The following is a 27,256-nucleotide window of genomic DNA, read 5'->3' as shown; positions in this document are numbered from 1 at the left end:
TCGTTTTTAAAACGAGGTTAAGAGCTGCTGCCATTTTATTCCTGCGCTCAAGCAATCAGGATCAATATTTCAAGGGCCTCTGCAGACAGCCCAAAGCTTCCCTGCACAGCGTAACAAAGTTGCAATACACAGCTCTGCAGGGCGGTGACATTTCTATGCAAAGCTAACACCTTCCTGCTGTAGACTTCGATAAGCAATGGGGCACAGGTTCCTACACCAGTCAGTCATAGTGTAGCTACAAAGATCTTTGCTGCTGCAGCCCAAACCTTGTAGTATAGCACACAAGCAATGGATGCAAAATGAGGTTATTTACTGCATAAAACTGGATTTCTGCAGGTGTTCTATATAGAAACTTAGTGCTTTTATTTGAACTCTTATTTGGAACGTGTTCTATAAAGAAGCATGTAGCTGTATATACTGCTTAATAGGGGGAGGGCATGCATACAGTGTGCATTTGGCTTACAGAATGGCATAGTGGCAAGCAATATAAACAAAGTGGACCGTGAACTGGGTTTGCTTTCTGTTCATGTGCAGCAAAGGGGCAATGTGAAGGCATGAGTCAAATCCACTAACAGTATCAAGCCACTGAGCCTCAAATTAGCAGTGGACCACAGATAGCAAATTATTTGTAAGCGTACGTGGCTCACAGAGTGAAATAGCATTGCGGCAAGCAGGCTTTGAAAGAGGCGCTGTCACTACAGCAATATTAACATGACCATGGGACTGCAGCTTCCAGCTACACGGAACAACAAGGCAAACCATAGCACTGCCATTATGATGATTATTATTATAAACTACACCCACAGTATGGAAATAAGACTCCCATTGCGTAGCAGTTTGACACATTCCTGGTTTTACTATGATTTAAAAAAGACTCCCCTGAGCTTGTTACCTATACACTGTGGCAAATCAAGCTCTTAATAAAACCTGGAATGGGTGCAAACGCTGTGCAATAAGAATCCTATTTCCATCACTGCACTCTCACAGGTATTCTACAAAGCAGATGCTTATAGACTGATAAGTTGATTTTTAAATAATAAAAAGCATACTTTTGCAAAGGCATGTCAAACAGGAGACAGTTTACTGTAGTCTAGCTGAGACGCTGTAGGGTCCAACCTAGAATGCCAGGGCAACAATCTACAAAACAAACCAGACGGTCCGACCTTAGGCGAGCCATGTAAGCAGGCTATACCCTGCCTAAGTATGTAATTCCGTGATTAAGAAAGGTTGCCTGGGGCTTAGGATTGTGTGTACTGACTTTGTAACGTTATCTGGTTTAATAAGATAATAATACTATCACATTAAAAGCACGTAGATTGCTGCCGCTCGAGGGGAGTAGTTTTATTTTCCTCTTCATTACCCTGCGCCCCGAGTGCCTGAAAAACAGCGTTAACAGCCGGCTGCGACTGTAGCATTTTTAAGTGGACCCGTGAGGTCATGGTAATGATACAAAAAAAAACAACCCTCTAGCCCAAGAGACAGCAGTGTTGTTACACAGGACCTCATTCTGTCCCTTCTCTAACACAGTCGGTACACGCACACCTGTCTACACGTCATGCTAATGGCATTTATACTGTCTTCTGTTTCCCCTTTCCGTTGGTCCTATGCTCCGTGCTAACCCGCAATACACACAGCAGCCTTATATTGCGATCTAGTCCTTCAAGGACTTCCAATGCAGCCTTCCACCCCCATCTGGTGGCAACTATCACTATGACACGCTAACCCTGCACCTATGGGATTGCTATTCTTACCGACCCCTTACCATTTAAATGCAATTACTGGATTTCCATTCGTTTCGGTTTTACCGCCACTAACGTACTGTGCAATCTTGAGGTTTTTTTTTCTGAAAAGGGTGAATTTAAAAGAACATATGTACACATTTAAAAAAAAAATATTAATCCAAACAATCGTAATGTTACATAAAAGCTATAAATACAGGCAGGAAATTGGATTTTAGAAGCCTAGGTCTGCGGTTTTATATATATATGTGTGTGTGTGTATATATATATATTAGTGTTGCCCTGCCGTAACACAACATGGCGGCAGTGTGTTTCACATTCCGTACAAGTCCTCGACCCCCCCCTCCCCCTCGGCTCCTGCCTCTCGCGAGATCTGTTTCAACCCCTGGAAAACGTTCGAGGCGCCGCCGCCATCTTGTTTGCGCTCCGCGTTTAAAATAAAGTAAACAATAGAGCGAGTCGGACTCCGCGGCGAACCCGTGCGCTGTGACCGGTGAGTGTTTTCCGAGACTGTCCGGGGGTTTGGGGGGCTCGTCAGCCGGCGCTGGCTGCCCTCCCGTGCGAGGTGTTTGTGATCTTGGGCGAAGGCGCCATTCCCATCTGCTCTCTGAGCCGCTCATTGGTGGCGAGGTTTCCGGAGCCGCGGCTGTGGTGAAACTGCGCCCCGTGTCCGCCATTGCGGCTCCGGCCGATCCGCGCAGCGCACGCCGAGGACTGCCCGCTGGAGCCGGGATGGCGTTAGTGTCACAGCCGGCCCCTGCTCTAAAAACCTTGATTGGTGGAAGAGGGTCCAGGGTTTGATTGGTCTGAGGGACAAATCCAAACTAAATCTTTATTGGTTCGTGCTGATTTCCACATCTTTTGCTTCGCGTTTTTAAACCAAACTTTACTTTTAATTGTGTTCGTGTGGGTTTGGTAAATTGATTGGCCGAAGCCGTGCTGTGCCACTGCTTGCCGCAGTCTGGGTCGCGGACAGCGCATGTTTCGCTGTCTTTTTATATTTTATTGCGTTTCTATTCCGGCTGGTTTAGTTTTCACCCAGTCTCTCCTGCTGTTGCAATTCTTTTCTAATAATAATAATCATAATAATAATAATAATAATAATAATAATAATAATAAATATAAGACATAAGATACTCGTTGTATTTGTAAACAGTACAAAAATGCAAAGACTTTTGTATGTCTTTGAAATGCAGTTGTTTTTCTGTCGCAGTGATTCGCTGTTTCTGTGTGTCAGTATACAGTACTGTACACAGTGATGTAATGGCTCTGCCAGCACGTACAGTATTCGCCGTGTGCATGACGGTGTGGTGGCGCTGTAATGATGTATATGCAGCTGTGCAGACTACAGGCGATGCTTCATGAATTAGCATCTGTGTTTTCTTACACAGTTCTGTAGATTCGTGTTTCCCTTTTATCGCATTTTGTTTGTGTATATATATATATATATATATATATATATATATATATATATATATATATATATATATATATATATGACTATGATAGTTGCTTGGTTTTAGTAAATAAGTTTCAGTGCTGTAAAGTTACCTTCTGTTGCCCTGCTTGGATTCCCATAACTCTCCTAATGGAACTAACCAGGCAGTGTGTGTGTGTTTTTTTTTTAAATTTCAGCAATTGTAACACTGCTATTTAACTGTCTCTGTTAGAAAGTGTAGCATGTTGCTGGTCATAATTAGGTAACGTTTTACTGCTACAGTGTGAGTATTTCAGTAGCTAGTTACATTACACAGGGGCTTGACTGTTATCATGCTAGCTTGTATTAATTGTACTGAGTTAAAAGCACTTCCAAGTAGCTCTGTTCTGGATCTTTGCTTTAGGTTCACACGAGGGTACCAGCCCTTAAAATGTTCCACATTAGACTGCATTTCCTCTGCACAGATTTGTAATAGTGCAGACTAACACTCTTGAATGTAAAGCTTGACAGTCTAACACGCATCTGATACTCTGTTATGAGGGCTGACACAGATACTGCATTCATTTTCACAAGGTTACTACTACAGTAGTTTTGTATAGTAGATTGTCCCTTCACCCCTCCTAACCGGTAGTCCAGCCCTGTCTGAACAAGCCCAGGTGAGAAAGCTTCAATGTCCCAGTGAGAGACACAGATGTCAGGACGACCTTGCTGGCAGCAGACCTGGTTAATGTATTGCACAGCTGATTGGTCCTGCTGCACAGATGGTTAATTATTCTACAGGCTGTTCTATTTAGCATACGGAACGAGGAAGACTCATTTCCATTGTACAAGCATGAAAAATGTGCGTTCGATCAAATGGGGTTATTTTTATTCAATACTTCTATCTATTAATCGATGTACATTGACACTGTATTTAGGATTCATGTGACAAATTTTGTTGAATGGGTAGCAGTTTATGATGACCTGCCAGCTCTTGTTACCCAGGCTACAGCCTTGATTTTAAGATTCTTATTTTGCTTTTATTTTAAAACCAAGAGGAAAAAAAAAGTTATCATCGCACCTTTCTCCAGTGTACACCATTTGTGCAGAAGAGAAAAATAAATTGACAATGTTGCAGAACTAATCCGCTATAGCGTGCAAGTCAGTTCATGCTTCCCAGCGCTGGTGTTGAAGTTTTCTAGTCGTCAGCATGCTTGTGTTTCTAGTACAGTCTGGACTCATGCAGGTACAGTGGAACAGGGTGTTTTTCACCTGCACCAAGGTTGACCTTCCCCTTGTCAACGGCAGGAGTTCAAATATCCTCTGATAAAATCAGTCCTGACTGCAGAAACGTAACGTATAAATCTCACAAATGCATTTGAGTTTAAAAAAAATAAAACTTCAACTCGGCAAAATGGACCACATCAGAGATTCTCTTCTGTACCGCTATACAGTAGAACGACTTCTCAGAACAAGATGTGAAACGCTGGGTGCGGTTGGGGGTTATAAATTCGAGTGAGGTCAGTCGGTGACCCAGTAACACATTAGTTGGAAGCAGAGGATGTTCCTGCCAGGGCGGTTTGTAAAAGCAGGAAACAAGTGCCTTGGAGACAACCTTTAACTCCTCAAACTGCTACAGTGTTGGATTGATTGTAATCTGGGAAACTGGAAATTCACTCCGTCTCAAATCGGCCATACAGTAGGTGAAACTGCAACTTAAGCGAGAAACTTCATTCCCAGCGAAATTGTGTGTGCGTACGTTACTGCAGCCCCCCCCCCCCCCCCACTCTCAGCACAAGCAGTTGCCCACACAACAAAAAAATAGTCCTGAGAAGCTTGCTGACACACTGATGTTTAGGTGCAGCATTTTAGGAAGCACGTTTTTTTTTTTTTTTTTTTTTGTCCATCAGGAAAATAATATTTAACCAGGAGAGACGCAGGCGGCAGGCAGCAGGTGTTCAGGTTGAGCAAACACGATTATGCAACCCTGCCATGGCTCAGGTTTACCAGTAGCGCTGCAGCTTGCTAGTTTAACTCGCAGGTTAACCGTTCGTGTTCTGTAAATCGAGCATTTCATAGGGATGTCGTTTTATTTTCCGGTGTGTGTTGCACACTCAATGGAAAGATTTAGAGAAAGGATGGGAACAGTGGTTTGAGTTAAATAAGCAGAATTCATGAGGTGTTTTTTTGTTAAATATTTTTAAATCCCATGTAGAATTGCAGCAGCTGTGTGTCACATGCATGGATTAAAGACTCAAGGTTGTATGCTATCCAGTCGAAGGCAAGAAGTACATTTTACAAAATATTAAAACTACTCCCAGTTTCAAACAGCTGTGCAGTAACTAGCCAGGTGTGTAGATAGGATTCTGTTTTCATGGTCATTTCAGGTTATGGTTCCAGATACACCTTTGCATATGACCTCTACAGATGTCCCTTTTTTTAAGGGACACGGTCAAAGTGCTTCAAACTGGTACAGTACTGTATGCAGTGTTAGTGTTTATAACCCTGCTAGAGGCATGTTGTCATTTTAAACACATGCTGTTTCAGCAAAGCTCTGTTCAGTAGATTTGCACACATGATACAGATAATAGCTGTTTGGAACAAAGACAATAGTTAAGGGTTTTAATCTTGCTATTTACTTTGAATTGAATAATCCAAGCCGGTGAAAATATGAAATGGAAATAGTAATGTTAGTCTACTAATAGTCTCATTTTAAAATCTTAAAATACCAGACTAGCTAGCCCTGTTTCAGGAAATTCATTCACAACTGTTACATTTATTTATTTATTTTTTTAATAAGTGATTTGAAGTGTTTTTGTTGGTACTTTGTGTCAAATTAAAGGACGGATTCGTTTGATCGATTTTTAATAAGACATTTAATTTAAGTCGAATGTGTAGTTGATCAGCCTGTCTTGTGTTGGACTTTATCCTGTAGTATTTCAGTCATGAACTCTTTTGAGTTTCGCGTGTGATGCCAAAATAGAAACGGCTACAGTGACCTGTTTTGGGGTATTTACGCTGGAAGTCTAAACAAACAATGCAGAAAGACCTGCAGTCATGTGGATGGGGTATTCCAGACCCTAGGAATAAGGGTAGCCCTCTTTCCTTAAACTGTAAAAAAATAAAAATAAAACAAGCACAGGTTTGCTGTTTAAAAGATATGGGGGGCTGGGGGGGGGTGTTAATGCGACCCCTGGCAGAGATGCATTCTCTTTAAATCCTGCGGCCAGTGTGAGAAACTAAATAGAATCCTGGGTCAGCCAATCGACTGTGGCAAAGACATGTGCATCACGAGTCTGGCAGCCAATGGCTAGCTCCGTGGGGAGGGACGAGAAAGACATTTTACTTTGACATTGCAAATAAGAAGGGAACAGTTGTCAGACTTGCAGCCATTCTTTCAAAGCAGACTGGGTGCCGGAGTGGTGCCAGTTTAGTTAGTAATCGCTGAGGGGAGGTATTTATACCTCAGAGCTGGGTTTTGATTACTTTCATTTCTTTGTCTTTTTTTTTTTCCCTGACCCCTATCTTGCAGCTCAAGGTAACTTACAACAGGAAGTTGGCTGTTGGTAAAGCGAGGGTGGGTGGGGAGGTGGGCTGGTCATTGACAAGCTAAGCAGCGAATCAGAGTGTCGACTCAGGCTCTGATAACACAAGCTGGCCTGTGAGCTGACAGGAGAGGCGGGGCGAGGTATCAAGTAGCACGCTAGATTGATTGCCTTTGAATGTTAAAGGGGAAAGAGGCTGCAGATCTTTTTTCTGGAGTCTGAAGTGGGTTTATTCCCTTTTGAGAAGCAGGGGGTCAAGTGAAAGACAAAGGCAAAATGGGAGACGGCACTTTGCAGGGGAATGGAGCCTGGAGAAGGGAGAAGAGTCCCTGCCGGTCTGTGAGGCTCGCAGGCAGTGTATTTGAAGCTTTCTGTTGCCTTTTGTTTCCTGCTGCTCTGAGCTTGAAGGAATAGGGCTCCTCTCTCCCTGTCGCGCTCTCTCCCCTCCTCCTCCTTCTCTCACTTTCTCTGACCAAGGAGAACGTTAAAATGCAGCCTCCACTGCAGGGGACCCGGTAAGTGTAACTTTCAGCCTTTAAATACATTGAAGTAGTAAAGCTGGAGGAGCTGAAGCATTTCAGGAGTTTTTTTTCACTTTTAGGAGAAATAAGATGCCTTCTCCTCACCCTGTGCTGTCTAAGCAAGCTGTTTTCCAACATTTAATCCTTTTGCTGACCCAAGCGGCCGCTTTTAGACTGGAATGTCCTTCATGTGTTACTGTAGGAGTACTGATGAATTAAAACAAAACACACACAACACATTTAGATCAAGTGGCGCTGTTCCTGGGGTGATGGTTTTGAGTTCTCATCTGACATGTAAGGTTTTGCACTGGGATAGCTCAGTCATTTGTTGTGTGGCATTTTATGAAGTATGTTTGGGGGGGGGGTGATATTTTTGACTTTTTAAAATGTCTCCAGTGCAGCATGCAGCTGATGCTTAACTTAGATCTTTTCCACTTCTTTTTTTTTTTTTTTTTTTTTTTTTTAGTTCCCTCTGTCTCCTTCCTCTAATACAAATGTGCCATTGCTATATGTACTGTTGCAGTGACCGGGATGTTTACAGTACTCATCTTTCTTTGCTCTTTTGGAAATAACCTTCTATTCCAAAGTTTTCTTAGTCATTCTGGCGAACCAATTCTCTCTCACCAGACAAAATGAAAGCAGTAGGATTTGAAGGCGCTTGGCGAATACCTAAACGTGCTTTCAAAATAGTAAAATAAAAAATAAGTGTTGTCTGTGCTTGTTTTTTTTTTCAATTAGGCAGTGCAAAAGTTGTGCACCTCCAGCAACTGATCATGACTTTCACACCGTGGTTGTCTTGAAAAGAAAGCCACAGGTGTTGTGGTTGCAGTGTTTTCAGTTTTGTTGTTTGCAAACAAGGAGTGAAGGTCATTGGAATGTGAGCCTGTGCAGTGGAGCAGTCGCAGTGGAAAAGGGACCATCTCCACCTCGGCTTCCCTCTTACTCTAAACAGAGGAGGACAGCCCTGAGCCAGCTGCCAGAAAGAGTTCAGACAGCCTCGTTTTATAACATTTCGTTTTACAATAAGCCAGTTTATCGGGGGGTGGGGGGTGGATTTCAGGGATGCTTGAGGATTACTGAGAGGGGGTCAGTCTGTGCCGCAGTGAAAGTTAGGAAAAAGCCAGGCCTCTGTACCAGTAAAAAGTGACCTTGAGAGGAAGCTTGGGAGAGTTTGGGAAGGAGCAGGGGTGTAATAAAGAAGTTTATTTCTAAAATATGAGCTAAATTGACTTTCTGTGCTGTGGGTGGGTTAAAGTTAGGGGCCCAGAAGACAATAATATTGCTTAACAAGGCCAGGCATTGCATCATGGTGTATCTATGCTCTAGAAAAATAATTAAATAAATAGTGCTATTGTGGTTGGGCCCACTGGCAGATAAAGCTTGTCACTGCAGGTGGGCTGTACAGTTTTTAATTTTGAAAGGATTGCTAGTGCATGCTTGTAATCTTTTGCATGTAATGTGCAGGACAGTACAGAAATGGCTTTTCCATTCTTGTGTGTTCAGAAGAACTCCCGCTCCAGATGTTACGGTGCTGTCCTGTTCTGAAACTTGAACCTGGCACAGCACTCCTAAAGAACCGTCGGTCTGAACTGATCAGACAAGTAAGACACTGTAAGGAATAGGCTTTCACCTTTGAATGCCCTACATCACAATTGGCCCGGTTTCAGCTCTTGAGTATTTTAATGCAAGTGTGCAATTACAGGAAATGCTTTTGACAAAAAAAGGAATGTCAAATATTTATGAATGTAACTGATAAGAAAGCATGTTCTTTTGGGTAAATCTGGCTTTGCAAAAAAATATATACACTTATGTGATTGTAGGTTTCTTAAGGGAGTAAAATACCAAGAAATAGTTTGCCATACCTTTGAGTAGCCAGAGCTAAACAGCAACTACGACTGTTTTGCTATTTCTAAAATGTAACTCTTTGCATTTGAGATGGGGAATGGTAAAAGGGAAGGACAAAGGTTTGTCCCTGTTAGCTTTGTGAAAGTAGCCTAGGGCCTGTCTCTCTTTCCTTGCTTCAGTTAACTTTTAAAGAATATGATTATTAACTGCTACTGTATCAGAGTCCACCTCTAAAGGTTGGCAACATTTCTAAGCAGTATAATCCTTCCTTTTCTAATAGGAACATCATTTTGCTATTAAATTGACTGCAAAAAAATAAAAACACAACAGCAATGTTGATCCTCTGAAAGTAACAACTGACATCAAGGAAGAAAACTCAACAAGATGAAACGGTTACAATGTGAAACGCTATAGTTTTACTGTGCCATTTGCTTCTGTTGAAGCAAACATAACTAGCTTGGTTCAGATTACCTTTTCATTTTGATACAGGTTTTAATGGATAACAAGTGACCTTGTTTTATTGGAAGCCTGTTGTTTTTTGTGTTGCAGTCACCTGGAAATCTTATGTGAAGGAGTGCCCCACGTGTTTCAGGAAGAAGGGAGTGCGGAGGGCTGAAGGTGACTTTTGGTTGACCTTTTGCAGATCACCTGTGCTTCAGGTAAACTGTAACACTTTATACTCTGCAACTGGAACTGCGTAGCTGAAACCTGTCACACACACACACACACCCAGGACTAGGTTAGACCACGATATGCATTTGCCCCCTTATACAGTTGTGTACTGTGCAGTATTTTCTGTTTACCGTTTGCTTGTTGTCTGAACATTTGTTTCACACCTCCAAACAAAAGGACAGTATGCGCCACAGCATCCAAAAGCAAATATTTAGTTAGTGTTTTTTTTTAGGGGGGGGGGGGGTTTGTATTGCAAACCTCATTCCACCGGTTTGCAGACCATGTTGTTGCATGGAGCTTTGGTTGTTATATACGTGCAATGAAAGCAGCCAGATCACATGCAGCGCTGGCCCCTGCCCAACAGCAGTGGCCATTCCAGGTCACCACTAGTGTGCAGTGCTCTCGTGCATTCATGCACTGGAAAATTAAATCGATAGAAACTGCTTGCAATTCATCACCCACCCTAGCTGTCAGGCAAGTAGCGGAGGGGCTTTTTAAATGTATATTATTTTTGCTGTTAACTCATGCACGATAACATATATAGAATGTCCTTTATTTAATATATAAACAGAAAACCAATAGTTCTTATTGAACGTCAGTTGAAACCAAGCTACACTACACTGCTATGTAAGTGTATTTTGTACAGCTACTGGAGGTTATTGCAGTCAGCGCTTGGATATCTGTTACCCAGATACACGTCAGTCGCGTTTTACCACCCTTGTATTAAGAATAAAATCAGTCCCCATTTATTTTATATATATATATATATATATATATATATATATATATATATATATATATATATATATATATATATATATAAAACAAATTAACGCACTTGCCCGTCACATGCAATTTCCAGTTTTCGGACACAAAGCCCACCTCTTCAATGTTACAATTGATCTGAATATCCGTCACAGCCCAAGTTAAAAAAAAAAAAAAAAAATTCTCTCTAATGCCAAATCAGTCTGTCTTATATTGTGCAGTTACACAGCGCTTCCTCCCGTTTCACCTGACGAAAATGCAGCCAAAACAAAGTGAGCGAGACAAGCTGGGGTAACGTAGCAGTTAATCCTTAAACAGTTTTAGATACTGTGATGATTTTTTTGTTTTTGTCTTTTGCTTTTGTGCATTTTCATTTGCAAGTGAACTGTGACATTAGGGCCTTAGTGAGCACTATATTCTGCAATTTTGAATACTGACTTTGGATACTGTTTTAATTCTGGAAACTTTTTTTTTTTTTTTTTTTTTTTTTAATCTTTTGGTTTTGATAAATTGCATGGCCTTTTATGTTTTTTACTCAGTTCTGTGCATGGATAACATGTCTTTAATGGGACATTTTACATACCGCTACAATACAAAAGTATGTACTGTATTGCAGTGTCTTCTCTTTAGTTCTGGCAGTGATATTTTCAGAATCATATCGTTCTGAATTAAAATACTACTTCTGTTAAACATATAGTACTGTACCAACAAAACCGATACAGTACATCTAATGGAATCGTACTTATTTTAAAACACAGCCCTTTCAAATATGTATTTTTGATATTGTCAGTTTTTCAGGGAACACAAAAAAGATACAAGTGTCGAAACGGGCCAAAATGGAAATAATCAGATATACATCACATGCGTTAAACTGTCACTGAAGTCAAAATTCTATAGGTGTCGGATATGTGAGTGCTCACCTGTAATCTACTGGAACATTAGAATACCAGACTGACAGAGCATAGACCTTTGTAATTAGTGGGAGTGCTACTGGTGCAGACACTCGACTTACAGCAGAAAGGAATGACTTGTTATGAAAAGCTGAAATGTCAGTAGCAAGGGTATAGAAGAAGATACTGTGACTTCTTTATCTCACCCAACATTTTGAGATTTTATTCATATCCGGCCAACCTAGAGTCTACTGTAACACCAAGTCTTGTGTAATAAAACCCTAATTTCAGTGATCAGGCGCCAGGAACCTGAGCAATGCTGTTCCTTTAGAATCTGCTCTGAACTGGTTCAGCTAATGGTTCCTGCTTCCTGCTGCTTGAATGACTCCCAACACGTAACCAATTAACAGCTCACACCCTCGGATGAGAAGTGTTACTGTATTAAAACAAAAGTGTCATCAGGTTAGAGCCCTTAACTAGGGGAGTTCGAACCCTGGCTTTTAGGGTGTTGTCTTGGAGACAATAGAAGGATGTACAGTTGAATGTACTGTACATGCATGGTTTCATAGGGCTACTGAATAGTTCAACACTAGCAATCCTGAATGCAAGTGGTTGGTTATTTAACAGCGATGAAGGGTTAGTGACACACTGGCTGCTCACTGTTTGTGCACAATGCTTTTCTGCGCAAGTATATGTATATGAAAACTGAAAGTACACTGTGCTTCCCAAGCCTTAGACTGTATAAAACAGAAAATGTTGCTAATGTGAGTTACTGCTTTCAGTGTGCTACTGATGTGAAATAGGAGATAACATTGTATTCCTTCAGCATTGCATTAAAAATAAACCATATCTTATAAGCAGCGCAAGTACTGCTCCGTGCAAGCCTTCGGGCCTGGTAAGGCCAGGCTTTTAAAAAAAAAAAAAAAAAAAAAAAAAAAAAAAAAATTAATAATACTGAAGCTCAGCAGGCTGATTGTTTATTTTAGAAGCAGACTGTATTACATGCCCAGTGTATACTATTATGCAAAATATATATACATCTCACAGAATCATCTGATGGTACTGTTATAAAAATACAGCGTTATGTGATGAATACGGTTCTCTCGCAGGGTCTGCAGTCTTGGATCTGTCAGAGTTTACCTTGTCCTTTTTTGAAGTGCGCGTTCTCCTTTACATTTGACTAGAGTGCCACCTACCTTATTAGTGTTGCGTGTCTCTTTCCAGGTTTGAGCCACTGTGTGTGTAGCCGTTCAAGGAGGCAGGTTACGTGGTATCACTAGATTTCTCCAACAAAGCTTGTGTTGAGATGGACGAACCCTAATTTGAAGTGGCAGCTTATTGCCCAAGGGTGAGGGGTATATCAAACCATCTGGGGATCTTTCTTTAGTGGCAAGGAGAGAAAAGTTTTCAGGTTGGCCTCATTTTGTACGATAATTAACTAGCCAGATAGTTTGTAATTATGTGAATCGACCCATTTTAATTATTTTCCTTTTTCCAGTCCCCTAATCCGAGCACAGACGTACCCAGCTGCCTCCTTTCTTTGCTAGAGTGAAGTAACTTCTCCGTTGGTGCTCTATGGGGATTTTTGGGGTTGCAACACATGCAAAACTCGAATGCCAAATTCTTTATACTCTGGGCATTCGTCCTGGTCTATTTTAAGTGTTTAAGTAAAATAGTAGTACATTTAAATAAATAAATAAAATCTAAAATATTTTTCCCATTAAGTAGCTGTCTGAAGCATGTGGGTGCTCATTCAAAAAATGTGTATGTGGCTGCCTGTTTGTCACACTGCATAGTGGATACGAGAAATGCCTTTTGTACCAATCTTCACCAGACTTCTGTCGTACACTTCTAGCCTCTTACAGACATTTCAGATTGCATTTGGCTATAGTCTGATAAACTCTTGCTTTCATACAAATATGTTTAATCTTTCAGGTATTGTGCATTTGGCATGCGATCATAAGGACCCTCAGTATGTGCATGCACTGATTTGTTGGTTGTATTGTGTGTGTGTGTGTGTGTGTGAGGTGCACGGTAGTACAGTATTAAACCTAGGGGAATCTAAGCAAGTTCAAGGTGAATTCTGGGGGGACTCCCGCTAATCCACAATTCATTGCAAGCGGATCCAAGCGGATATGGCATTCTAGTATATATGTAATGTAACCAGAGCGCTTTGAGTTTCATACTCCTCGTACGGGAGTATCCGGTCCACCAATTACTTAAAGTACAAAGTTCATGGTATTTTTGCTGACTCAAGCAGCTCCAAAATGCTGACATGTGGAAAGTAACTATAACTAATGAAAAACAGCAGATCACACATTTATTTGGGGTTGTCAGTTACTGAATACTGCGACTGTCTTTGGTGCTAAAGATACGCCTTGGATGTGGAGATTCACACAGCGGTGTGCTCTTAGGAACAAGAAAGATAACAGCGTTCTGTGTGTTTTTTTCCTTCCATATACTGTAATTGCTGAATTTGCTTTGTCAGCTAAACATGAGTTTAAAATAACAGCAGCTGTATATGTGTGTATGTGCGTGCGTGTGTGTCTGTTTTACTGGTGTATCTCTCCTGTCCTACTTTTGTCAGTTTTTTTTTTTCTCTCACAGTGAAATACCTCTTTAAACATTTTAGGAGCTGCCACACCCCTGCGATGCACCCAGTTTGAGAGAGAAAAAAAAAAAATGAAACAAGTTTGGACGTGATTTGCAGAATACTACACGATTCTTTTCATAGTGCCCATATTTCGTAATCTCAATGATTAAAACTGTGTATTTTGGAAAATGCAGTCATGTACAGTGTGTCACCCATTTCAGAAACACCTGAAATGCTCAGGAATAAATGTGATCAGTGATGCAACTTCTGTCTGTACACTTTAATACATTTTTTTTTTTTTTAATTTTATAGAACATGCTTGCTATGCAAAGTTACATATTAAACTTCAGTTGCATTCTTCAGTGTGGGGGTTTAGTTAAAAAAAAAAAAACCCTACGATACAAGAACAAACCCATCAGTATTAATAACAGGGATCCTTGTGTTTCTTTATTTTTCTCCAGATCTCAAGATGTCTGGAGATGGTTCGTTTAACGCTGGAGGCGATGCTCAGCAAAGTCTGCAGTCTTTCTGGCCCAGAGTCATGGAGGAGATCAGAAACCTCACTGTGGTACGTAGCCGAGGACACGCCACCTTCTTTTTTTATTTATTTTTTTAATACGTGCAAAGCTTCATGCTTCAGAAAGCATGTTAGCCTTTCCCAAATCGTTTCTAGGGCTTTGTTTCAACGGTTGGAAAACATATTTATGTGGTTCGAGCAAGATCCTTATCTTGTCCTATTTGAGATCAGTCTCATTTGAAACCTGAGCTTATTTGGGCAGGTATGTGTTTTTTTTTTCGCTCCAGTTAATTCATAAATATTTGTTGATGAGAAGCTCTGATGCTTTTAGTCGTTGGCATTGTAACTGTCTATGCAGATAAAAAAGAGACAGAAAAGAAAAAAACAAGGATACAAGTAATTGTTAAACAGCATTCATTGAAGGAACAGGCTTTGCAGAAGCAGTACCTGCTTTTGGATTGGATTTGGGGAATGTCACAGTAGCAGTGGCTTGTGATTAAGACGCTGTGAATTGCATGTATTTTGTTTACTGAGATTTTTTGTTGCACATCGTGACCCAAATGCATCTGTGATGTGGCTTGACATTAGTTTCACCTTAAAGGGAGAGCGCTTTCCACACTTAGAGTTTTCCATTAAGGGAGGGAAAGCGAACATTAACTTTGTTAGACATGATGTATTGTAGAGACCTGTACGAGACTAATAAGGTTTAAACTCCATTTTTCCTGGATAAAACCACAGTAGTACTTTCTGAAATGTGACTCTCTTTGTAGTTAAAAAAAAAAAAAAAATAACTTTGTTGTTGTTCACACCGTATGTAAAGCGTTTCGCTATATTGAGTTCAATGTATTTAAACAGATCTGTTATTTGCTGTTTTAGTCCCTTTGCTAGTTCTGTTAGTCGTGCAGTTTTTGTTTACATTGTTCTGCATTGTCATTATTCTGGTGTAAAACGCAGTTTCATTAATGTCACTTCCCTCTGTTCCAGAAGGATTTTAGAGTTCAAGAGCTTCCATTAGCTCGAATCAAGAAAATCATGAAGCTGGATGAAGACGTAAAGGTAGTACAGTATTGCTGACTTTCTGTATTAAACCATTCAATCTGTCATGAGAGAAATCCAAACAAAGGGGCATTGTCTTTTTTTAATGAATGCATTATTATTAGGGGTGGTCACCAGTGTCGGTACTTTGATACGATAGCGATAACAATTTCCACATCGCAATATGATGGGATTAAACAAAATAATTTCACGCAATACTAAAAATACAAACAGTATAATCAAGTTTATTTTATAGGAAGACACAGCAAACCCTATACATGCCAATCATTGTCAGTCTCGTAGGCAAGCACCACACACTCAAGTATTATTGACCATTTTATTCCATTGGTTGGCGTTTAGGTAGCAAACGCTATTTGCATGCTGCATTGAGCACTATTGGCATTGCTTTGAGATATGCACATGCGTCGGCGGTTCATTGCGTTTTGTCCGAGCGATTTCTTACGCTATCGTTAACGTATTTTTAAAATGTGAACTTTGGGTATTGTAAATGAGATGTACTTTTAAAACAGCAAAACACATCTCAAAGTAATGCAGAATTTAGAGGTGTTGTGAGACAGCCTTTACAGGCAGAGCAGCTGAAGATTCAACCACAATGAGCCACACTGGAGTCCGTGCGCAGTGAAGTGTAGAAATATTTCGGTTATTTCGGTTTTGAGGTGACTGATCATGGAATAGTAAAATTGTTTTTCTCCTTGGATGTTGTGAAGCAGAGCACCACTATATTACAGTAAGTTATTGCTGTTCATATGTAAATCTCTGTTAATGTCAGTTTTATGTATATATATATAATTGTGTTATTATGTTGTTCTGGTGTTTCGGAAGACCTGGATATTATACAGTTTTCATATCATTGCCCACCCATAAATATTGTATTTTTAAAATCTGTTTTGGTTAAATATGTTTTTGCTAAGCTTTCTCCAACTCTACTACACCTACAGCTCTATGCTCTTGTACAATAATGAAATGGCATGGGTTTTATTTGCTGTTTTTTTTGTTGGGGGGGTGGTCTTGTTTCTTTCAAATGGTGGAGGTGTGAGAGAAAGAGAAAGCTTAATTAATTTCTGCATGATTGTAGATGATCAGCGCTGAAGCACCAGTTCTGTTTGCTAAAGCTGCTCAGATATTCATCACAGAGCTGACGCTACGAGCATGGATACACACAGAGGACAACAAACGCAGGACTCTCCAGGTAATCCTCCTCCTCCTACTCCTTCTTCTTCTTCTTGCTCTTCTGTCATTTAAACCCGTGTCTGATCTGCTACTGCTCGGGAAACGCTAACCATAACCTTGTACAGTAGTTGTGTTTTTCATCACAAGAGTGTGCTGTCCTGTATAGCTGGAGGCTCTGCAGTTGTGAGCAGCTGTGGCCTGAATATTGCTAAAAATAAATGCATGTATTTTGTGGGGTGGCAGTGGGAGACTTGATGCGACACAGGGCTCTATTTTAAGGGTAATAATGTCAGTGCAGCTCACTACACCCAGTAGACGAGTGCAGGCCGTTTTATCTTTTAAAGCATGCAGTGTTGTAATTTCCTCTGGAACGCTTCAATGGGCACAGTAATGAACGCACAAGCGAAACAATTGGCATTCACATGGGGGCGCCACTTGGTAGTGTGACTCTCTTGTTTTCATTTCTTGGCCGTTAACAGCAGCGTATTTCTGTTTGTTGATTTTTTTTCTTTCTTTCTCCTTCAGAGGAACGATATTGCAATGGCCATCACGAAATTCGACCAGTTTGATTTCTTGATTGACATCGTTCCCAGAGATGAACTGAAGCCTCCCAAAAGACAGGTAGGAGAAATGGAGGCGCCCGTTCTGTTCCTCTTTCTTCTGCTGCTCTAAAATACCAGTAGTGCATGCTAAATATATTGGAAAAACGTTTTTTGTTTTCCTGACTGAAGTTTCTTTAGCTTTGCTCAGTAATATATGCTGTGAGCTTTTACTTCTTAGTTCAGGTATTGCATATTGCATTTTTTACTTTATTCAGCTCAGCTGCTGTGTACAGTTGTCATGCGTGAAGGAGATTGATCCCGCCTGTACCTTAGCTTTTATTACTGACTGACAAGTGTGTTTATATATAACTAGTCATTCAGATGGTTGTTTTAAAAGATGAGACATTTATATAAAATGCTATTTACAGTACAGAAATCGTGTGTATGATACCAGTGTAATTAAAGGTTGTAAATTACCTGCTATTTATTTTTCTGATAAATGCTACTTGCGTTTGACATTATTACAATGTGAGGCTTACAGTGAATAGCCTCAATTTCCAGTCAGTATCTATGCATAGTGACTGTGTTTAAAGACACTGTTGCCAAGACTACAGACTGTTGCTAACTGTTGAATTGACTGAACAGCCAGTACACCAGCAGCCATAGAGTTCTACTTACTTAATTTACAGGGGAAATCCCTGTTTTGTTCCACCAGTATTTTTCCATATTTCCACTTCCTTAGAAAGTTAAAGAATTGATAGTGATTTTCCATTGGTAACCTGGTGGTAATACGTGATCTGGCAGCTTGGGGGCGCTGTAAACATCCTTGACTGGAAGCTGTAAGGAGATTGAAGGGGCTTTCAGTCGGATGTTTGCAGCGGTCGGCTGTCGCATGACCCTGTTCAAGATCTTCAGGTGACAAAGTCTTGCATCTCTGCAGAAGTCTGCCAGCTTCCTGTGTTGAGCCATCTATACACAAGAGCCTCTTGGTGTTACCTGTTATTGGAAGGTGTACAGACTTCAAATCCCTTCAAATTTAATGAAACTGGAATGGGGAGTCCGTTTTGAACGAAGATAGAAGTACAATAAACACATCGTGACAGTGATTGAATTTTGAATTCACCCTACTGCCAACTACAGTACAAAGCCTGCTGTGACAGTGGTTGGCTGGGATTCTTTGGGAAGGTTAGTTTTTGAGTTGCAGACGCTAGCCAGTCCAGTGAGGCATGAGTATCGCAGCACATCGGATCCTGTGGAATTGATTTCCCCACCCAAGTGGGAGATGCTGTGCTGTAGGGAGTGTAAACATCCTACACTCTCAGCTGTGTGCCTGGGAGCTGGGAGAGGGATGTTTACTCTCTCTTCCGCAGACTGATCGGCAGTCCACCAACAACTGGAATACAAGATAACTTACTTCTAGGTGCCGCAGGAAACTGGCTATGTGCTCCCGAGACAGGAACCGGCTACAGCAGTTGCATCAAGAGATCGTTTTGATTGTTTCTGATGTAATAAAGTAAAAATGTTGCTACTTCTAAACTACTAAGAAAGAACATATGAACAGTTAACAGGAACAATGGTTTAGTTTGTTTTGCTTTATATACACAGACACACACAGTGTCTCTCTCTCTAACACACATCTATCTATAGCTATCTATCTATCTATCTATCGATCTATATCTCGTACAGTTAAGTAAATAAACTTACAACTTGTTTGGTTTGCATCTGTAGGAAGAAGTGCGCCAGTCAGTCGCGCCCGCAGAGCCCGTCCAGTATTACTTCACGTTGGCACAGCAGCCAGGTGCTGTGCAGGTCCAGGGGCAACAGCAGGGGCAACAGAACACCGGCGCCACAGCCACCCTCCAGCAGGGGCAGATTATTATCACACAGCCGCAGCAGGGGCAGGTAAGAGTCGCAGCCCCTGCCCTGAAGTGCGCAAGGGATCACTTTAATATTACAAGACAGTTTATACATATTGTAACTTCTAGAGCTCCTTTCACTGAAGAGCTCCTCCAAAGAACTGTACAACAGTACAAATGAAAACGCCTACACCACTCTCATTAACACATGGGTTTAACTTCAATAGTGTATATGAGTCACCAGCTCTTGGTGTGAGTGCCGAACCATCAGGGCATGCTTCGGTGTTGTATTTGCGAGTCCTGCTGGCTGTGTCTGTCTTGTCTACTTTTGTGTTTGTCTCAATGCGGTTTAAGATTACATGCTTTCTGTATCTGTCGTTTGTTCAGCGTGTCTCTGTCTTGTATTTGTAAGTGTGTGCCGCTTGGTTTATTTTATATAAACACACACACACACACACACTAGATGCCGCTTATTAACAACCTCTCGGTTCCCAGCAAAAAGTTGTTATTAACCGGAAGTTGCCAATAATTGAAAAGACCCCCTTTTCAAGTGTATTTATATGGAACAGCGATATATAGGCCTACTGTAGTTGTACAAATGTTAACATGTGAAACATGAAATACCAAACATAGAACTGTTTAATTCACGCGTGTGTAAAACAAACAGAGTAGGCTTAAACAGTACTACACAGTGATATGCTACCATCTCCCGCTTAAATCCATCTCAGTTTTGCATGCAGCTTCATAGCCACGATTCTGCCTCAGCCCACCAGAAATACACAGTTTCAAAGTGACCACCATGTGGGGTCGGTGTGTGAGGTCCCGGATCTGGCTGTTTTTGGTCAGATAGCATTGCTTTGCTTGTGCTCGTGCGCGCATGCTTGTGTGTGTGCTTCCAGCGACGCTGATGTGCAATCTCCTGTTGGCGTGTTGTTTGTAGGTGTTACAAGGAGCAGGCGTGCAGCAGTATCAGCAGGTGCAAGTCGCACAGCCCCAGACAACGGCGTCCTCAATGACGGTAATACACCTAGTGAAATCCCATCAGAGACTTGGCTGGTAGTCTGGCCTGTCCTTAACTGCCCTGCTTGATTTTATATTGGTTTGGATTCTGTATCATATCATGTTTAATATCTGAACAAAATGCAGGGTTAGAAGGAAGATCTCCATTGCAAGGTTTTACTGTGAGATAAACTAGGTGCAGTACGTGAAGAGGCGTGCATTATCCTCATGGTAAAACCAGGAGTGGGTGACGCGATGCCTGCTAATTAAATGCTCCTTGTGCGCTACATTTTTGGTGCAGTAAACGGCTTGTGCGTGTTTTGGTTTCAGGGAAGGCTGTCCCACTCGTGGCTGTATGTGTTTCTCGTGCTGCTTGAAGCTCCCCTCTCTGTGTTTGCAGATGAGGAGCAGGAGGACTAACCCCTGTGCTTGTTTATTCCAGAGCCAGCCTGTGACCATGCAGGTGGGAGAGGGCCAGCAGCTACAGATTGTGCAGGCTGGGCAGGGGCAGCAGGCAGGGGCAGCCGGGGGGCAGACCATGCAGGTTCTGCAGCAAATAATCACCAACACTGGAGAGATCCAGCAGATACCGGTATGTGACTGCGCCCCCTGGTGGAGGGAGGAGGGGATGGCCGATGCCTTGAGGTGGAGGAGCTTGCATCCTTCAAGTTGTGAATATTTGCAATACAATGCAAACTCTTAATATGTTTTTATAGGACCCTTCGTGTAGACATAACAGAATGCTTTACATAAAAATAATAATAAAAAAAATCTAGATAAGAGCAACTGTTGACCAAAAGCCAGAAAAAAATAAGTTGCATAAATATATATATATATATATATATATATATATATATATATATATATATATATATATATATATTATATATATATTTTTTTATTTGCTTATCTGTGCATAGCGAGAAAGGAATTAATTCTCTACATAACTAATGTTGGGCAGGGTGTGTTTAGTGCACTGTTACTGGTATATAAATCTCCCCCTTGTGGTCTCTTTGTGTAGGTGCAGCTGAACACAGGGCAGCTGCAGTATATCCGGTTAGCCCAGCCTGTATCCGGGGGACAAGTTGTTCAAGGACAGATTCAGACACTTGCCACCAACGCACAGCAGGTATGTGTACATCGACCGACATTAAAAGCTTATATATACACGTCTGCTTATTTTTAATCTGGTATTCAACCATCTTGGTGTTCACTAGGTATACGATCTACCATGACCACGAAACATTTCTTATAGAAACATGGATCATTAGAAATGTCTGTTTTTTTAAGCAATCTTTTGCAAGCAATACTTTCATTATAAAATACAAATACCACTGTGCAGTTGGTTAGTGGTGTGTGAGAAACGCAACATCCTATACAGAGCAGTTGTATTAAATCTGACACATTTATGTCGTTTTGTGTTTTGTGTCCCAGTTAACGCAGACAGAAGTACAGCAAGGGCAACAGTTCAGCCAGTTCACTGATGGACAGGTGAGAGCAAACCGTCTTCCACGCGCTCCATTCCAGCCTTGCATTTTTGATGCTTCCCTTTTAATTAAAGGCAACCAGCAATGTTTTTTTTTTTTTCTTTTTTTTGATGGTTCTGCATTGACTAAAACTTATAGTGGATTGCAAAGCTATATCATTGGCTTTTGTCAAAAAAATGTTTTAATTGTAAATTACAGTTTTTTTACTAATGTTTTTCATAATATTGTAATCCATTGGCGTGATTAATTTAGCTACCACGTTATTGTACAGTGCACCATGCTTTACAGTGCAGGGACCCTTCACTGACTGACTCCCTGTCTCCTTCATCTTTATCATTTTTTTTTCACTCTTTTAACCTATCAAATAACCAGTATTGGTTAGTAAGAGGTGGAATATCAGTGTATTGGAAACGTTTTGAGTACGGAGGATGATTTCACACATTAGCCACTTATCGTTGATTATCATCTCCCCTTAAAAAAAAAAAAAAAAATCCTTTGCTTTTCAGCAACTCTACCAGATCCAGCAAGTGACCATGCCAGCAGGACAGGAGCTGAGCCAGCCCATGTTCATCCAGTCAAGCCAGGCAGCCGACGGGCAGGCCACACAGGTCACCACGGACTGAGCAGAGCCACCACAGGGGAGGGGCTGCCACGCAAACTGAAGCAAGAACACACGGGGCCAGAGGCAGACTCGGCGTGCTCTCTCTGTCTCGTGCTATTTTCTGCACCAATGTAATTATTGCACACAATGTCTGCAGTAGCCTCTGGCACACTATAGTGTTGTGCGGTTGAAACCAGAATCTAAAATAAGAGGAAAAACAAACACACATTGCAAATTAAAAAAAAAAAAAAAAAAAAAAGGTTTTAAATTGTTCAGAACCCTGTCGCATTTCTTTTCAAGGAAATGGAAACATTTAATAACATTGAATGGTTTTGCTTGTATAAAGGCACAGCTGGCAATGTTGGTAATATGCACATGTTTGTTTTTATATACAAAAACAAATATTTTATATATAGCTAGCTGGTTGGTGCATTGATAGCAGGAAGGTGGAATTTAGGATTGCTGCGTTTGTAAAACTAGTGTGGAATTGTTTGCAGATGGGCAGTCTAACGCTTTATATAATTTCTGTATAATCCTGCCACCTATGGCATGCCACTCATTCCTCTTACTTGCACTTAAATACAATACTTTTCCATCTCTCTTCTTTCCAGCAACTCTAGGAACTGGATTTACTTTAGTGTGTACCAGGGTGGTGTCCCTCCCTCTTATGCAGCAAACTGTTCTGATCATGTTTTGTATGGGGTGCTCAACATGTGTGTGCCTCCTGTGGCTCAAGAAAAGATGTGTATATACTCAAGAGACTATGCTTTTCTGAGCAGCCCCTTTCCCGGGCTTGTTTTGGCAAACAAGCATAGTAGTGACCTTTTCAAACCTCCTAAAAGCACAGTATAGTCCCACTCAAGTTTCCTGTATTCATGTCTGCATGTAGGGAATCTACCAAGGCAGTTTTAATTTTAGACTCTGTTAGATGCAGTGGAATTGTTTTTCTTTCTTCGTGGAAATATAAATCTCATGCCTTTTACAGTCCATACTATCAGTGACAAAGACATATAGCAGGACAGGCTTGTAAAACTGCTGGTTATACGTTCTTCCCAGCTAAGCATTCTTTGCATACCTAATTTTGTTTTCAAGCAAATTTCTTACTTCCTTGTGTAGTCTGTTTTAGTTTTTTTGTCAGATTTTGCAGAATGGGTTTAGAACACACATTTTAAACATTAGCGTATATACATTTTTATAACAGAAAAGGTAACCCTTTCCAAGGTAATTCATAACTATTCAGAAAGTGTGTTCCAGCAGCCTGGAAAGAAAGAAAAATGTATTGTGCACGTAGCTGTTGAACCGTGCAGCTCAAATATCTGAATTGTAACAGACAAAAATTACAGGGATAAAACAGACAGCACAAGGAATTACAAAGAGTGTATGATGTTAGAAATGTTCTGTATGTCTTGAACAGTATTCACATCCCAAGCACTGCAGATCTGCCTCTGCTGTGATCCCTGGCTCGAATCGCACCCTGCTGTGAGAGTCCTGTGTTGTGTATTTGTGACTGTGAGAGTTCTTGAAGGTGTGTATTCCCGCAGCCTCTCCCCCACCCCCCGTGTTCAATATCGTGTTGTATATAGAAGACTCTGTTACCTGGACCAGGCTCGAGTCAGCATTCAGACACCTTAGTCTGTGGAAACCTTTTTTATTATTGTTTGTAATTGTACTAGATTAAAATGTATTTTTATTTCATTTTTTTTTTTTTTTGCATGTAGTTTAAACTGCCAGCATGTAATGCAATAAACTTTTTGAGATTATTGGTGTTTTTTTTTTTTTTTGGGGGGGGGGGGGGGGGGTTTTTTCGTATTAAAACGAACAAACTCGATCAAGACCTATGTCAGTGAATTGGAATTGTAATAATGCCCCACGGCCACAAGAGGGCGACACAATTAAAGGCAACCGGATCAGAACACCTATTTGCAGTTACCTTGAGAAGCAGCAAAACTAACCCTTTCAATACTGTTTGCGGGCTTTATGGTTATTGCTTTTACGTTTTAAACCTTGTGCAACAAGTGAGCAGCTCAGGAATTCTCAACGTACCATTTAATCTGCTGTTTTGCGTTCAGGATTGTTAGATTGTACGCATTGTGCAGCTTTCGATATTCTTTGCGTGTGAAATAAAGTTACCAAGGAAGGTAGCAAAGCCCAGAGATAGCGATAGCTGTGTATCCTGAGAAATAGGGGAAAAAAAAGACGGGTTATGTGAGATTAACCAAGAAAAACAGAATACGCTGAACCTCAAGGGGTTTTTAAATCTGATATTAACGTATTGGTTTTGCAGCCGCTGGTGCTTAAAGCACGGTTGGTGGAGCGGAATGACCAATAACAGACCCGTTTAGCCACGTCTTTGAAAACTACATGTAATAAAAACGGATTCCTTTTTATTTGACAGTACGTTTTAATGGTACCACAAGGATGCCTGTACCTTTTAATGATGTCAGAATCCACAATAGGCAAGTGCTTTCTAAAATGCAACAGTCTGGGGACAGACACCACATAGCAATGAACTCTAGTTCCCACACACGCTTGCAGCCTAGAAAGCGGTTCCCAAGAGAATTAGCCACGCTGAACTCTGCGCGCCATGCAGTCTCCAGGAAAACGAAGAAAGAACTTGCAGAACTGCACAAAATATAATAAGTGGATTGGAACATTGCAATGTCAGCTTGGAATCCAATTCATTAATCAATAAACGACCGAGTCTTTAACCAGCGGAGGATAATAACGTGTGCCGAGCTAATAGGAGCTCAGCTCCAGCGATCCGAGTATAAGGGCCTTAAGTTGGCCTCTGTCGCTGGGATTGTTCAGGAACGCCTTGGCACTGTGTGTGAAGACCAGTTCGCTCCTGTGAAATGCCTGCGTTATGTTTCTTACACAACTGTACTCTTGTGTTCTGTGGCTCAAAAAGAGCATTTAGCTGGTTATAGACAGAAGAGCCATTGTGCTGGAAATTATTATTTTAATTATTTTGCAGCTCTTTAGGGTCTGTAATATAGAATTATGATGATAAAGTTCCATTCACTTTAATTAGAATGTCACAAAGAGGTCACAAAATGTCACAAAAACAAGTCACAAAGAGTCCCATTGACAGCACATCATCGAGTCAAACTGCTGGTTTGGTTGAAGCCAAACTCCTAGCTGATTTTGAAGCAGCCCTTAACTGACTTCTTATTAAAACAAAACAACAACAAATATAAAAAAACAATCAGGACCTTAAAACATAGAATAACAGCTCCAACTAGACTATGCACTGAGTCTACAATGAGAAAGGTCTCTCCAGATAGTGTAAAGACCTTGACTTTGTCTCAGACTGTCCCCTCTTCATGCAGTCAATGGCCTCATTGATAATGTTTAGATAACAACACGCCATCTAGCAATATTAGATACTCATTAAGTTTCTATAGCAATATTATATATCTCTAGCTGTATTTTGAATAAGTAGACACCATCCAACGTTTTGAAAAACACTTTTGTCAGTTAATTTGTTACCTTTGTTTTAGTATTTCGAAATTCGAGTCTGGTTGATTATTTATACGCACACAAAAATTCTGTCTGTTTCCAGAACGCTTGAAAACATTAGAATGTTGTTGCAAGTGATGTTCAGGTAAACACATAACAAAGATGTAGTGTTTGAGGCCCTGTCGATTCAGAACAGGAAGCGCAGCCTAACTGGTTGACCTGGTTGCCTGGAGATGGAGGCGCTCATCCAAAGCCTCCCTTCTTCCAAATCGCTCCTGAACACGAGTGAAAGCTGTTTCTGTAAGTTGTTGGCAGGCGTTTTCCCACAACAACTTGGGGTGTTCAAAGAGAACTCCATGCAGCGTTGTTCTTTAAATGGACTGTTTAACTAACATGCAGCGTCTCGCCTGGTCTCTGCTTCCCAATAACAGTAACCCAAGTCTGCAGATGCAAAGGGGTGACACCAAGGGCATCCCCACAGATCAAGACTTCAACTCGATATGCCAGAATGCGCATTGTGTTTTAGTTAGAACAGCCATCCCTAATATGCGGTTCTAAATGATAGCAAAATGATAGCAATGTTGCTGCTAGTGCTAACAAGAGCCAAATAAATAGATGTTATAGTCTAGGTAATCACGCTTTTAACCTACACCATACCAGCTGGTCTTCAGGTAGCGAGGTATTACGCAGCCCACTATGGAAACATGACTAGAGAGAGGATCGATTTAAAGTGCTGGACTGTCCTGAATCCACGAATCAACCGCATCGTGCAGCCGCCCCTCTGTGCGTGCAAGTTTTTTTATAACTTGCGCAGCTGTTCAGAGGCGACTGATCTCATTCAACAAATGTCTAGCACAACACGCCACACAGCCCAATACTTCACTTCGTCCCCCCGGTTCTTACAGAGCACTTGACCAGTGACCAGTCCAGATAGGTTTTTATTCTGTAGAGTATAAAGGCTTGTCTTCTTTACTGCCACCCCAGGCAGACTAAATGACTGCTTGAAACATATACAATTTAAAATACAGTGTCACTTGTGATGTATTGTAATATTGCCAGTGCTGACATAACACAGTAAATAAATACAATATAAAGCTATGCAAGAAACACGCAGAGAAGAACCCAGGAGCCAGGAGCACAGTCTCCAACTGTCCAGCTAGCTGCACCATTTTGTTTAGTAAAGCAAAAACTGCATGCATCTAGTTCCCAACATATAGCCTTCGTTCACCCAACCAACCACGAGCTTTTCAACGTCAAGAACTAAGGAATGCCCATACCAAGTTCCAGCACCATCGCTTGCCTCCAATATATTTCCATTAACAGGCATCCTTTGTGGGAGTTTTGCACTCAAATACAATACAGTAAATACTGTACCAAGACCATCATTGTGAATACAACAAACTCACTTCTCTCCTGTTATATTTAGACCATTGCATCCAGTCTCTTTGGTGGTTGGGATCAAGGGTTTTCTATATATACTGTCCAGGCTCCGATCTATTTACATACGATAATGTTAGACATACCGGGCATATCACTGACGTGGAATTTGATGATCTCAGTACAGAAGCCCCTCTAGTGGCTG

General features: G+C 41.1%; 1 protein-coding gene across 7 annotated transcripts; it reads left to right on the top strand.

Annotated features, from left to right (window-relative positions):
• The first annotated feature begins 2,122 nt into the window (after nt 1-2,122).
• nfyc (nuclear transcription factor Y, gamma) lies at nt 2,123-23,975 on the top strand. 7 transcript variants are annotated; one of them, XM_041240756.1, is made up of 12 exons: nt 2,123-2,232; nt 9,617-9,726; nt 14,449-14,555; nt 15,492-15,560; nt 16,636-16,749; nt 17,256-17,351; nt 19,001-19,174; nt 20,069-20,146; nt 20,570-20,719; nt 21,149-21,256; nt 21,562-21,618; nt 22,121-23,975. In XM_041240756.1, exons 3-12 carry the CDS (start codon nt 14,457-14,459, stop codon nt 22,235-22,237), a joined length of 1,062 nt encoding a protein of 353 aa, XP_041096690.1. In that variant the 5' UTR covers nt 2,123-2,232; nt 9,617-9,726; nt 14,449-14,456; the 3' UTR covers nt 22,238-23,975. The 7 variants fall into 7 exon arrangements, with proteins under 7 accessions (XP_041096690.1, XP_041096687.1, XP_041096689.1 ...); XM_041240753.1 differs by having other exon boundaries at nt 15,489-15,560; XM_041240754.1 differs by lacking the exon at nt 2,123-2,232 and adding an exon at nt 6,771-7,216 and having other exon boundaries at nt 15,489-15,560.
• Nucleotides 23,976-27,256: the final 3,281 nt, after the last annotated feature.

This window comes from Polyodon spathula, unplaced genomic scaffold (genome assembly GCF_017654505.1).
Source record: "Polyodon spathula isolate WHYD16114869_AA unplaced genomic scaffold, ASM1765450v1 scaffolds_674, whole genome shotgun sequence".
NCBI classification, from domain to species: domain Eukaryota; kingdom Metazoa; phylum Chordata; class Actinopteri; order Acipenseriformes; family Polyodontidae; genus Polyodon; species Polyodon spathula.
The sequence above is the reverse complement of the archived record's forward strand: the minus strand, read 5'-3'. Positions and strand labels throughout refer to the sequence as shown.